This window comes from Myodes glareolus, chromosome 19 (assembly GCF_982192425.1).
Source record: "Myodes glareolus chromosome 19, mMyoGla1.1, whole genome shotgun sequence".
NCBI classification, from domain to species: Eukaryota; Metazoa; Chordata; class Mammalia; order Rodentia; family Cricetidae; genus Myodes; species Myodes glareolus.
In genome coordinates this window covers 38,811,763-38,825,261 of record NC_142044.1, presented here as the reverse complement: position 1 = coordinate 38,825,261, position 13,499 = coordinate 38,811,763, and the positions used below count along the sequence as shown (strand labels likewise).

Below are 13,499 nucleotides of genomic sequence, written 5' to 3'. Positions count from 1 at the left end.
CCTGTTTTAATGTAAACCTAAAACAAAAATACAATAAAATTAAAGGCAAGGTTAAAATCAAGATAAGATAAAAATCTGTAGATGTGCAGACAAGGGTCACGTGCAGGGGAACGATGGTTAGAATCTGTTTTGATTCATACATAGCTATAGAAATGGTACAGAAGAGCCCCAGTGGTACAGACTTAATTCAGTGATAAAACTGAGTATCCAACCTCCAAGAGGTAACACTGGGCTGCAGGAAATAGACTTTCCTTTAACATCTTTGGAAAGTCATTAGCAAAGGGGCAAAAGCAGCAGCATTTAGCTTTGAGACGCTGGAAATAGAAGCAAAGATATGGCAAATAATTGAGAAAACAAAATTCTCAGATACAGGAGAAACCTTGGAAGGACACTAGATAAGAATATGCAGTTGTTCCCAGAGAGTGAGCAGCTGGGTGAGCTCTGGGGGTTGGGGCTGAATTCTAGTGCCAGAACCAGGCAGGCTGAGTAGCAGAACGATGTAGGATTGGACCACCTAATTGGGAACACTAGGTATTATTTAGTAAGGCTACAAAGAAATTAAATATTTTTCAAGGGGCATGTGTGTATTTAAACCAGGCTTAGCCATGCTAAACTTAGGCAGCTCTTAGAGTTCCAGAAGCCGTCTGTGTGTGCCCTCCTACACTATGGTGTGCTGTGGCCATGCTAATCCCCATTTTTTGTTTTATTTCAAATCACACACAGATAGAATCTGCAAACTGCTTCAGATCAAACAGGTCTGATTGTGTGTAAATACATATGTCCTTTTTAATTTTTATTAATGGTTGCTTCAGTTTTGCATCAGTGCATGGTTAAAAGCAATACACATCAGCTATTCATGACCTCATATCTCCAAATGAATTATTTCTCCTCTTTTTTTGTTTGTTTGTTTGTGCAGTCAGCTGAAGAAATGTTAACATCTCACTCTAAATCTCTCAGTGGAGTCTCTGTTCCCTTCTCTGATATAACAGATGGGTTACTGCTTGTTATAATTATTAACATTGTGGTATGGGCCAGGGCTCGGGTGGGCAAGATTTATTCCTCCTTTGGGCTGGGGAGGGTCAGTTGTTAGGGTATGGAATGTTAACTCAAGTGGTGACTGACTGTCTCCGTAATGCCAGGTCGTTGTGGCTGCACGCTCTAGTAATTGAGGCTGTGTACTTCACCGAGCTTGTGGTAGAGCCTAGGGCAAACCGCTGTCCCAAGAGAATGCTGGGATAGATAGAGTTAGCCAGTGCCAGTCTGGACGTGGTGGTTTTGCTGTTGTTTTAGCTCCGGATGTCGGCATGCTCAGTTTTAATGTGATTAATATTAATGTGGCGCCACCCCCCACGCCTGAGCCCTCTTCTCCTTCTCCCACCTTGTTCTTTTTGAAAATTTTAAGAAACAGTAATGAAAACCTTGGTGTTTCAAACTGCAGTTTGCTCTCGTGTTCTATAAAAACCTTCAAATTTGCTGGCTAAAGTAAAGTCTGGGGGAAATTTCTTAGCCCTTTGCACACTCTGAAACCTAGAATACAATTAAGTAGATTGTATTTTGTAGATTTTGTCCTGAGTTTTGTGTAATGTTCTATAGAATACCTAATTTCAGCAGCAACAAAAAGACTTCGGATCTGAAAGAAATAGCTTCCTGGTAGTTTCCAGACGATGTTCTTTTCCTTAGGCACTGGTGAATTACTGACTTGCTTTAATAAAAAGTATTACCTCTCCCTCCCACATGCAGCCCTCCTTTCAATGACTTCTCGGTAACTGCTGAAAGATTTAAAGCTTCCTAAGAACTTTCATGGGGTTTTTCCTATTGCCAGTATTCTCCCAAGCCCATCAATGCCAATAAAATATTTCATCCCATCCTGCACTTGAACCACAAAGAGTTTCATCAGTCAAACCCTGAAGTTAGAAGCCACTCATGGAAGCAAATACTGCAGATGAAAAAGGCCCACTTCCTGCCCAGTGGGAAGGACTTCAGCTACTGAGGGAGCCATTGCTGTCAGTTACCTGGTTCAGGAGCCCTTTCTCCCAGTTAGCAGCCACAACTCAGAGCTCTCAGGGATCAGGCCTGAGTCTGTCCTACCAGTGGGAACCTACAGCCCTGCTCCAGTCTGTAAGGGCTGTATCTAGCCAAGTGGTGGCCAGACTTTAGCTGCTTTCACTGTCTTAGGTTTCTAAATCTGTAAAGATTATTTTGGCATTGAAGGAATTCTAAAGAGACAAAGCACATGGTGCTTAATTACTTTTAATACAAAGACATTTCCCCAAAGATTCAGCTTCTAATCTAAACAAATAGAACCATATCTAAACAGAATGAAGAGCTGAGCCTTTATGGCCCAGATAGAGATTGAACTAGAACGATGAACTGTTTCTTCTCTAACCAGCGGTTTCACCATCCCATGTCCTCTCCGGAGGCTTATAAGGACTAAGGCAAAGGACTGAAGCAAGCCCTGTGGAGCCATGTGAGGCATTGCCCAGCCTGCTCTCCAGACATGGCTCAGTGTCACAAGGGTGCTTCCTGCCACATTCCTACCTTGGCCATGTCCCTGCCAGGATTTTGTAATGGACTCAGATTGTCCCTATAGAAAGAGTGACAGCAGAGGACTGCTGCACAGCAGCTGGACCACTAACTTGAAAGGTGTATTTGAAGCTGCTGACAGGGACTTCCTACACTATAGACTCAGAACAGGGTGGACTCCCTATATTGCTGGCAGTTTACTAGCGGAAGCTTAGACGTTCATAAAATTATACATGTTCCCAAAATGAGATTTATCAGCCAGAGCTGCTAGGTAGGGTGCCAGAGAAGAGCAAGGATCCCATTAGAAAATATTTTAGCCTGGGGCTGGAAAGGTGGCTCAGTGGTTAAGAGCACTGATTGCCCTTTCAAAGGTCCTGAGTTCAATTCCCAGCAACCACATGGTGGCTCACAACCATCTACGTAGTAGAATCTGGTGCTGTCTTCTGACCTGTAGGAATATATGCAGAACATTCATATATTAAAAAATATAAATGAAGAAATTAATTTTTAAAAAAAGAAAGAAAATACTTTGGTGGTGGTGGCACACGCCTTTAATTCCAGCGCTTGGGAGGCAGAGGCAGGCAGATCTTGGAGTTCAAGGACAGCCTGGTCTACAGAGTGAGTTCCAGGACAGCCAGGACTATAGAGAGGAACCGTGTCTCAAAGCACCCCTACCCCACTGCAAAAAAAGAAAAAAATAAGGAGATGTGTATCTGAATTAGATTTAGATAAAGTAGGTGAATTGTAGAAGGATAAGTGAAATGAGGCCTTACCAGTCGTATCCTATATCGAGAGTCCTGATTACATGACTGTCCTTGAATCCTTCTAGAAAGGGGAAAAAATAGCAGTTAAATGATTAAGAGGCATGTCTGATTTTGTCAGCACTAGCCAATGCTTCTAAACCACTTGTAATCTGATTTCCCTGGGTTGTGGGCTGGATTTAACAGGGTTTTCTTTAGAGAACTAGGGTCAGACTTTTGCCTTTTACAACCACATTCTCTGCAGGTGGCAGGCTCAGTTGTCTCGCAGGCATTGAATGGTCTCCTGCCTGGTATGCTTGGTTGCTTCCTTCTCAGGATTATTCTCCACAGACCTGATAGGCCAGATGGATCTATTGCCTGGGTCAGACCTTCCTGTGACCTGCTACATTCCCTAGTAACCAACTAGTCCCAGGACAGAGAATCTGAACTTGACACCTCTGGGTGTAATAGATTTTAACTCTGTTATATGAAAGTAGACTCAGAGTTCTCCCAACATACCATGAATATTTCCCCTATCAAGAGTTCCAGAAAACACTATGAAGATTCAAAATCATATCTGTATTTCTTAAAATTACTAGATAGTATTTGTGTGCTTTATTTTTCTTATTGTCACAAATTGAAAAGCAAATTCTGACATTGGCTAATGCTTGATTTCCTACCATAGGAGGAACATGCAGACTGGTGCAGTTTGAAACATCCCTTCCCATGTGTGTCTGTGTTGTGTCTGTCCTTGTGTCTACACGTGTGCGTCTGTATTGGGAGGGGGGTGTCTGTCTCGGGGAGAGGTAGCTGTAAAGTCAGTTCTCTTCTCTCCTGTAGGGTGGATATGCAGCCTACAGATATGCACAACCTGCTACTGCAACCGCAGCCACAGCTGCTGCAGCCGCTGCAGCCGCTTACAGCGACGGGTATGTACAGAGCCAGGGCAGGCAGGCTCTTGGATGCCCTGAGCACCGTGTCTTCTGCAGCGTCACCCCTTTCCTCTTTCCTCATGTCTAGACCTGCCCTCAGTGCCCGGGCCTCCTGCCATGCCAGCACCCAGGCCTCGGCTCTTCCTGTTCTTGCGCCTTCCCCTCCCACCCCACCCCCCAGACAGGGTTCCTCTGTAGCTTTGGAGCCTGTCCTGAGAACTAGCTCTTGTAGAGCAGGCTGGCCTCAAACTCATAGAGATCCACCTGCCTCTGCTTCCCAAGTGCTGGGATTAAAGACGTGCGCCACCACCCTGTTCTCGCTCTGTTGTCCTGTCTCTTCATGGGCTACAGTCACAGCCAGTCTTCTTCCTCATCTGATCCCTCCTCTGCCATTTTATAGAAATACATCAGGATTTCCCAGTTACTGCATTTGGGAACAGCCCTAGGAAGGCTTTTTTCATCTGCCATTTTCCCTACCATGAGTCTAAGTCTGCAACACAGGGCCCTTCTGTTTCAGTCTCACCTTTCTTCATCTGACCGTGCTTCTCTTTTCCAGTTACGGCAGGGTGTACACAGCTGACCCCTACCATGCCCTCGCCCCTGCCGCCAGCTATGGAGTTGGCGCTGTGGTAAGTTGTTTATATGCCCCCCCCTTTTTTGAGACAAGGGTTGTGTGTGTGTGTGTGTGTGTGTGTGTGTGTGTGTGTAGCAGCTCTGGCTGTCCTGGAATTTGTTTTGTAGACCAAGCTGGCCTAGAATTCACAGAGATCTGCCTGCCTCTGCCTCCCAAGTTCCGGAATCAAAGGTGTGTGCATCCACCTTGTGCATACCTTTTTTCTTGAGCCATGTTACTCCTAACTTCTACACACAAACTTGGAAAGATCTGGGGAAGTGATACATTGTCATCTCATCTGTTGCCAGGATATGGAAGCCATATGAGACTCTGGAGTTTCTGTTCTTTTCTTCACTGTATGTCTGGAAAGGCAGTGAGAAGGAAGGGATTGATGGCCAGTCTTACCCATGTAGTGACATCATTTAAAGAAGACAAAGGGACTGGGTTCCAGAGCCAGGTGCATGCATAGTGTTCTTGATAGTGTCAAGGGCTTAGTTATGTTAAGGTGCCCAGTTCTCACAGTAGTGTGTTCAGTTTTTAATTGCCAAGGTCTAACAATGTCTCTGCTATCCCATTGGGACTCACAGCATTGTAAACACTGTAGAGGCAGTTTCTAGTAGCAGCTGTAGAAAAGAAACATCTAGAGCGTGTCTAGAATAACCCATAGGACTAATGTTCTCTCTGCAGCCCTCTTGGATTTGGCTAAGATGCCTTTACTGCTGGTTGGGATTCATAGCTACAAGGGCAAGCCATTCCATAATGACACCTGTTTTATTTCATGCTAAACAATAAATCCCCTACACTGAAAGAAAGATTCAGGGTAAGATTCCTGAGAAGTTTCTCATAGAAAGAAACAAGATACCAGAGAAAGCGAGTTGATAAAGGTGAGGAACTAACCAGGGAGGCTTTGTACATCTGCAGTTCACACTTACAGACTCCACCACAATATCAGGGAGAGATTATCTTCGTGGAACTCGTTCCCCTTTACTCTCCAAACAATACAGTATGGCAGTGGTTTACAGAGAGCACATTATCTTCTGCTAGGCCTTCGTACACTAGAGAGAGCATGAACACTAAACCCTCCTAACAGAGGACTAGAGCTGATGAGTTTGGGCATCCCTGGGCATTTCAGGAATCGGTGCCCTATGGATATTGAGACACCTGTATTTTGTAGATGTATGGAGGAGATCTGTTTCATTGGTTGAAAGACTGGCTTAGATTTAAATGTAGCATCATCTCAAGCCAGGATGTGACCATGTCTGCCAAGGAGAAGTTGGAAGTAACACTCTCACAGGTCACATGTGAGAAGGGAGTTCCCAATCCAGCTCCCATCAGGATGCTAGTAGCATCACAAATGCAAACTTGTAGAACTTCTCTTTAAAGAACTAGTTAGAAACTATGCCAGGTCTGCCTTCTCTGCCTAGTCATTGTGGGAGTTGTGGGATAAGCCATTGTGCTGCCCCCACCTGGGCTGCCCGAGTGATGGTGACCGACCCTTTCTCAGGACTTGGTGCTTCATTTCTAATGCTTCTCATCACCTTTCAATATTTTTATGTCTCTAATTACTGCAGGCGAGTTTGTACCGAGGTGGCTACAGCCGATTTGCCCCCTACTGAAGTGACGTGAGACCCCTGCAAATGGGACAGCCCCCAGTTCATGAGGCCTGGCTATTGCAATATTTACTAGTAGAGGACTCTATAGCAAGATGAAGAGGAAAACAGACAAACAAAAAAGAGAGAATACTTTTTTATACCTCACTATGTTCTTTGAATATGTATTTTTCCTTTAAATTTCTGCCTTTAATTCTTTTGTTCCAAAGATTGTGCTTTTTTTTGTTTGTTTTGTTTTTTGTTTTGAATTTTGGGGTTTTTTTGTTTTGGGGGGAGGATTGTTTTTGGTTTTTTGGGAGGATTGTTTTTGATTTTTTTTTGTTATTTTAATTTTTTTTAACTGGTTTAAAAAAAAAAAGATACTGCATTTCCACATCTATATGTCCGTGCTTAGCTTATTCTGTCAGTCACAGAAGAGGCAGCCCAGGAGGAAGGAGCTGATAAACGTATTTGATCAGAAGCCAGCAGACAGAATTACCAAAGTGTATCTGGTGCTGAGTGGCTGGGGGACAGGCAGAGTGGGGCCAGCTCTGCAGCGGTGTGTTCTTCTGGCCTGTCTTTGGCCGGAGACTCTGACTGGCTGTGGCTGGAATCCACAGGCCGCTAGGTAGGAGTCTGTTTGTGCTTGTAAAACAGGAGAATTTAAAAGATGCTTTTCTCTCCTCTTCCCTCCTGGCTTTGCTTTCTTTTTGCAATCATTTACACTCACAGCCTGTGAGTGCTGGCATGGTTTGGGAATACAGAGCTGGTATTTCCCAGCATGCTCTCAGGCTGTGGGTAAGAGACACCTCAGTAGAAAACTGATCTTGGAGCGAGCTCCAGAATAGGAAACACAAAATCCCAGCCTTCCTGCTGGGCTGCTGCCCCTTTGGTTGAGCCACTGTGCAGCTCATCTATTCTTTTATTAACACACTACTCCCATGTCCTCAAGATTCAGGAATCTAGGACCCAGGGACCGAAGAATGAGTAATCAGTGGTCGGATCCCTCAGGGATCTGGGCACAGCTTGAGGGCTGAAAGTACAGATTGTTAGAGCCATTAAAGAGTGTGTAGGAGAGAGGAAAGAATGGCCAGCCTGGTCCTTCCTTCTCCTGCAGCACAAAGTCAGTACAGAGTGACACAAGCATCAGAAAGCCTCTGCTGGGGCAGGACGAGGAACCAAGCCCTAGGTTGGCTGTCCCTGCAGTGTGGTAATCAGAAGGGCAGGCAGAGGCACTTTGTACTCACTCCAAAGCCATAGGAACTTCCATCTTCCAAAGCCTCATGAGTCTCCCGCCCTTGTGACCGCTACACCCAGCTTCACACTGTCCTCCGGAGTCCCAGCAAGCACCCGAACCCCTTGAGGAACATAAACAGGACAGGCCGTGGAATCCAAGCCTACCTTGGAAGAAGGATGTAAAATGCAAGGTCCTCCTGCAGGGGCCTTGGCAGTGAAACCTGGCTTCAGTTTTGTTTCCAAAGGACTTCTCCCCTAGATCTGAGGTGTGCCTGATAAGACAAGGGTCCCATAGAGGCTCCAAAATGAAAGCATTAGGAAAAGGGCACATTCACCTAAGGGGTCGCTGCTAAAGGGAGTAGTTTAGAGACACTCGCTTCGGCTTTGTTTTGGTTTGTTTTAGGTTATTTTTATTGGGGTTTTGGTTCTTTTGTTACTGTTTTTGCCTCTGCCTCTACACATTTTTGACTGATAAATGATTCGTGTCCCTGAATTAAAATGGCTGACGTTTGACCGCATCAAGCATCCTTTGTAAGCCGGGCCCTGGCCTGCAGTTGAACATACCATCCTGCTCTCAGATCCTATCTCCTGTGATGTCTGAGGAGACAGCGTGGGAGCCAGAGACTTCGGTGTAGCCGTTGATTCTGGGGCGATGTGTAGACTGGGAAATAAGATTGGCCGTCACTGGCCATTTGTGGAGTCCCTTCCCCCAAGCCAAAGTTTGGTTTGTTATTGCTGTTGTGACAGTTTTCTTTGTCTGTACATAAATATTTTAGTTGGGGGAAGGGATGGGCTAGGGCCTCTTGGAGTTCTAGGGATTGAGGGCAGAGGGATTTTTGTTTCTTTTATTTTGTTTTGAGAGAATTTCCTGACTAAAGGAACAGAAATTTGGGGTCATGTTTAATAAGGGCCATTCTAACAAAAAGACAAGCCTCTTCACCCAAGGAAGACTAGGCCAATCCCTCAACAGCTGTATCCACAAAGGGGAGAAATGGGAAAAGAACTGAAGAAGGCTTTTTTTCTTTTCTCCTAGACAGGAATAAGGGTGGCCCTGGCAGGGTGAGGAAGGTAGTTCCCATGGCCCATGCTGGAGGGGCCTTCACGCACTTCAGTTCAGCTGGTTCTGGCTGAGGCCTCCAAGGCCAGTTGTTTGCCAGTGTGTCTCCACTTCGTGTACAAGGACACTCTCCATGCCACTTCCTCGACTTCCTTTTCCAAGGAAGACTAGATGGAATTGGCTTTATGCAAGGGTCTTTGGATTTCAGGGTGAGCACTGAGAGTTGGGGCTCCCCCAAGTGTCTGGATTCCACTGTATCTGCCTCATGGTTGGTCCTCAAGGCCACAATGCTGGCATGTTGGACTGCTTTAGGAAGCAAGCTAGAGGAGACAGGCATTTGTGACTCTGGGAGGATGCTGGGTGACTGATGTTAGATCGCAGCGGGACTGACATGCTCAGCTTTGCAGGCTGTGTAGCCTGAGCTCTCTATGCTGCGGCTCTTATTCAGAGGCTGGGCTCCTTTAAGGAGACTTGTAATAAAAACGTTTGTCTGGCTGTCCCTCTTTCAACCCTGAGAGCTGCCTTAGGTCTTCTCTAGAATTTCTGTGTTACTTAGTTCGACCTCAGCTCAGATCCACCGTGTTACCTGTCATTTTTAAGGCTCTCAGGTTTCCCAGAACCTCCTGTCACCATCACCCCTGCAGCAGCCACAGTCTGAATTGAGCCAGCATGCTTTCTTCCCTTGGAAACGACCTGGCATTTGGCTCTTAGTTTAAGGGGAGCTCGTGGCTTTTCTGAAAATGTGGACCTCCTCAGGGGCTTAACTGCTTAGTTTAGGCTGTACTTTCCTAGAGGAGCAGCCTGCAGATCTGTGACCACCTCCATCCTGTAGCTAGTCGTGTAGCTTCCAGACACAAGGGACTGTAAGATGAATGGAGCATCCCCAAGGATATGCAAGAAGAGCATAGTGCGCCCCCGTTCCTGTGCCAGACGAGCAAGACCAACCAAGGGCAGTCTGGAACACAGGTGTGTCAGGAGGGGCAGGGAGCTGCCTGCCGAACCTTCCCCTTTGGCCCAGCCAGTTCTCCACTACTCGAAACTCTAGCATGGCAATGTTTGCAGAACTGCAGACTATTCCCCGGATATTAGGAGGAAAGGGACTTTGGGGGGTGGGGAAGGGGTTGTGGTGTTTTAAAGCATAAGTTACCTGTTTGCACTGTTTTCAGATAGGAAACAATAGTGGGCACGGTGAACATCTGATGTAAACGTGTGTTTTATTTTGTCATGCTCTTGAGAATGTCTGACCATTTGTAGTATACACCAGTGACACTTGATTCTCTGTTGCATAAAACACTATATTTTTGGAAATGTTGCTGTCCGGAAGCCTCTTCCCAAGCCTTCCCTCTCCTGTGTTCTTCCTTTACCCTTGCTTTTCTCATCAGCCAGGCAATTGCCATGCCCGAGCCAGAGCGGGAAACAGGGCCCCACCCCAAGCAGGCTCTGGGTGTCCTAACCAGCATGTGCCCTCTAGGTTACTGAGTGCAGGACAGTCCTTGGCAACTATCCTTTTGAAAGGCTCACCAACTACCACAGGTTGCCGAACACTTCAGCGAGGCCCTGGAAGTGAGCCAGGGGGCACAGGTCCCTGAAATATTGTGGTTGGCTGTGGAAGCCATGTTCTTATGCAAGTTACCGAAACTGTAGCCAGTTACAGTGTACTCAGGAAAACGGTAGATGAGTTCAGCCATGGTGGTGCTGGCTGGCAGGGATTGGTAACTGAGAACTGCTCATCAGCCAAAACTCAACCTTGCCTTGACAGAGACCTCCAGCCTAGGGGGGCAGCCCTCTGTCTGGTAGTTCTGTCCATGCCAGCACTGGGAGGGCTGCATTTACCCTGGCAGGCAAAAAGGGAACAGCGATGCTCTTTCCTTCCCCTCCCCTTTCCGGTTACCAATGCCAGATTCCCAGGGGCACGCAAGTTTTTTGAGTTTTTCAGAAAATGCTTTTGGTTTGGTTTTTCCGGGGACTGACATGCTTTAATCGCTGTCTGTCCCCATCAGGACTCCTAGCTTAGCTGTTCTCTTGTATTTTCTGTTCACAGTATTTTTGTGTGTGCGTGCTTGTTGGGCAGCTCATTTTGGCTGCATTATATATTGAGTGATGAACTGATCCTTCTTTTTTTCCCTAAGGGACGTGAATTTTCCCCTTATGTCACCATTATGCTTGTGAATAGCTAGAGCCAACTGGGGCTGGCACGTACGAAGCTAGAGTTGCAGAGAGAACTGAGGCTCCAGGTTTTTGAGTCTCAGTCTTGTCAAGACTCAAAGTACCACAGAGCCTCTCTCTTCTCCACACCCCTGTGGCAAGGAGTGGCCTGTCTAGCACGTGCAGTTTCCCTGTGGCAGGACAGGTGCCACTGGGGCATGGGGACATACTCGGATGCTTGTACAGTTGACCACCTAGCCATGTCCCTTTCCCTCCCAGCCTCTCCCACAATCACCCCCTAGGACACCGGAGCTGCTTGCCCAGGGCCCTGTTTCCCTGCTAACTCCAGAGAAGCACTCGGGGCTTGTGACAGTCTCTAACTCCCTCCCTCTCCTCCTCCCCCTAAGAATCATATTGTATAGTAGCTTTCAGACCATACAGTATTCATTGGGTTACTCCTATTATTATCAAGTAGCTGGAATTGTGAAGGTTGGAGTAGTTAGATCTTTAGCTTTTATTCCTTATTTTTTGTATTACTCTCCATGTGTATAAATTATTGATCATGTTGCTGGCTTTTATAAACTCTAAGCAGAGGAGGGGCCCTGCCTCAGCCTTTGCAAACGGTAATGAAGCACTGTTTTTAAATAAAAGAGAGAAACACCACCTCTGGCTTTCTGTGGATCTTTCTTTCTTGCCTGAAGCCCAGGTTCTAATAGGGAAAGAGGAGAAGCCACAGCACTTGTCCTAGAAGGGCTGTCGAGGGACCAGGAGCTGGGAGGTAGGTGACTCCACCTGCTCTGGCTGGCAGCCAGCTCCTCTTCATCCCCCGTTGCCCGCTTGCATATATGCCAGCTCCGCTGACCAGCTGAACCCTCCTGGGGTGCCTGCTTTCCTGGCCTCTGCCACCCGACTCCTTTGTTCGCCGTAACTGTGTGGAAAGCCTCTGCTGTTGGACTGGCCTTCAACCATCCCTCACTAGTGGTTTCTCAGTAGTAGCCCAGATACCTGGAACTTCCCCCTTGACCACTCCCTTCCTGAGTCCTGGGGAGAATGGGATCCTCCCATAGACTCCCAAATGTGTGAGCCTTGGCCTCTTCCTGCCCTCCATGCCTGCTCTTGCCCTCAGCTCTCAGGTGAACCCCACCTGTGCCCTGCACCCTAAATCTTTAATGCTTTCTCCTCCTCCCCCCCAAAAAATCCCAAGTTTTCTCCATGGCAACCCAGAATAAACACCCACCCTCTGCCTGCCTGCTCTTTGCTCTGCTGCCGCCTGACTCCACCTCCCACATGAGGCTCTCCCTCAGGGTGAAAGCCAACACTGCTCAGTCCCATGTGTCCCTCAGCTGCCTCTGCTGGCCCTGGTAACTGGCAGATTCCCTAAACTGAGAAACCCATTTAATACACAGCAGCAGCACATGACTGGAGAACTTGGGGCTCGTGAGACAGTCTCCTGTGCTCTGCCTTTGACTGTATCTCTGGGTCTGTGACACGGTAGCAGAATAGTGTGATCACTTCAAGGAGAGAAACAGGTCCTAGACCTTACCGTGTCCCCTTACTAAACACAGAAGCTAAAGCATGGAGTGGGGATTGTGTCCAAAGTCACATGGGAAGTGGCAGGGCAGGGTCCAGCCCCAGGCAGCCCAGCTCATATCTAGCTGACCCCTTTCTTACCCTGTGTGCATCTCAAAATGTCACCAATTCCAACAGCTATTTCTGCCCATAATCTGGGTGAATTACAGAAGAAGCTTGTTTCTCACCATCAAGGTAAAGTCGTCAACAGGCCTGTGTGGTAAGAAGAGGGCAAGTGAAAAACCAACCAAGCTGTATGACACATTAGGAAGTGTCATAAATTTTAGCTATATTTTAGCCAGCAGTGGTACAAACACCATTAACCACAGCTTTCTGAAGGCAGGTGCAAGTGGATCTCTGAGTTCAAGGCCTTACATACGCGCGCGCACACGCGCACACACACACGAGTTTTGTGTGATGGATATACTTCAGAGTGGTGGTTCTCAACCTTCCTGACTCTTTAATATGGTTCTTCATGTTGTGGTGACCCCAAACATAAAATTATTTCCTTGCTACTTTATAGCTGTAGTTTTGCTACTATTAGGAATCGTCATATAAATATCTGATCTGTGACCCCTGTAAAAGGGTCATTTGACACCCCACCTAAGGGGTTGTGACCCACAGGTTGAGAACTGCTGCTCTAATTAAAGAAGAAAAACCTTTTGAAAGGAGGCAACACTCCAGTTGTCCTTCCTCTTCTGGGTCAGTTATCACCGACCCCAGGCCCTGTTTTAACCGCACTACTCAGAAACCCTTGTTGCTGCATGCATCATGTTCCCTTGGGGACAGCGTCACCAGCCAGTTTCTGAGCTCTGAGTTGCTCCTCTCCACCTACCTCTCCCTGAACCTTGGCTGCACCAGCTCTCCCGTTGGTCATGATCTAAGCACCCATCAGCTTAAGTGACTTCCCAGTACTGCCCCTGTACCTGCCTGGTTCACTTGCTAATGCATTCATCTCAGTTGTGAGGAAAACAGATTTCCAGGCTTCTCAGTCAGTTCTTCAGGCTTTCGAAAACCTGGATCCTCCTAAAAAGCATGACCATACATCCAGCTCCCTAAAGTTCCATTTTCCAGTCCACAATCTAAACTTAGTAC

At 46.9% G+C, this 13,499-nt stretch overlaps 1 protein-coding gene across 26 annotated transcripts in view; it reads left to right on the top strand.

Moving 5' to 3' along the window:
* Rbfox2 (RNA binding fox-1 homolog 2) overlaps positions 1–11,498 on the top strand; it is a 252,997-nt gene extending 241,499 nt beyond the window's left edge. For 14 of the 26 annotated variants that reach the window (XM_085678315.2, XM_085678316.2, XM_085678304.2 and 11 more), the window contains 3 exons: positions 4,104–4,192; positions 4,752–4,824; positions 6,380–11,498. In XM_085678315.2, the coding sequence (XP_085534441.1) occupies positions 4,104–4,192; positions 4,752–4,824; positions 6,380–6,424 (207 nt within the window). In that variant the 3' untranslated portion in view covers positions 6,425–11,498. Of the gene's footprint in view, positions 1–723; positions 756–4,103; positions 4,196–4,751; positions 4,825–6,379 lie in introns of those variants that run through there. The other 12 variants (XM_085678310.2, XM_085678297.2, XM_085678309.2 and 9 more) reach the window with 3 other exon arrangements.
* Positions 11,499–13,499: the final 2,001 nt, after the last annotated feature.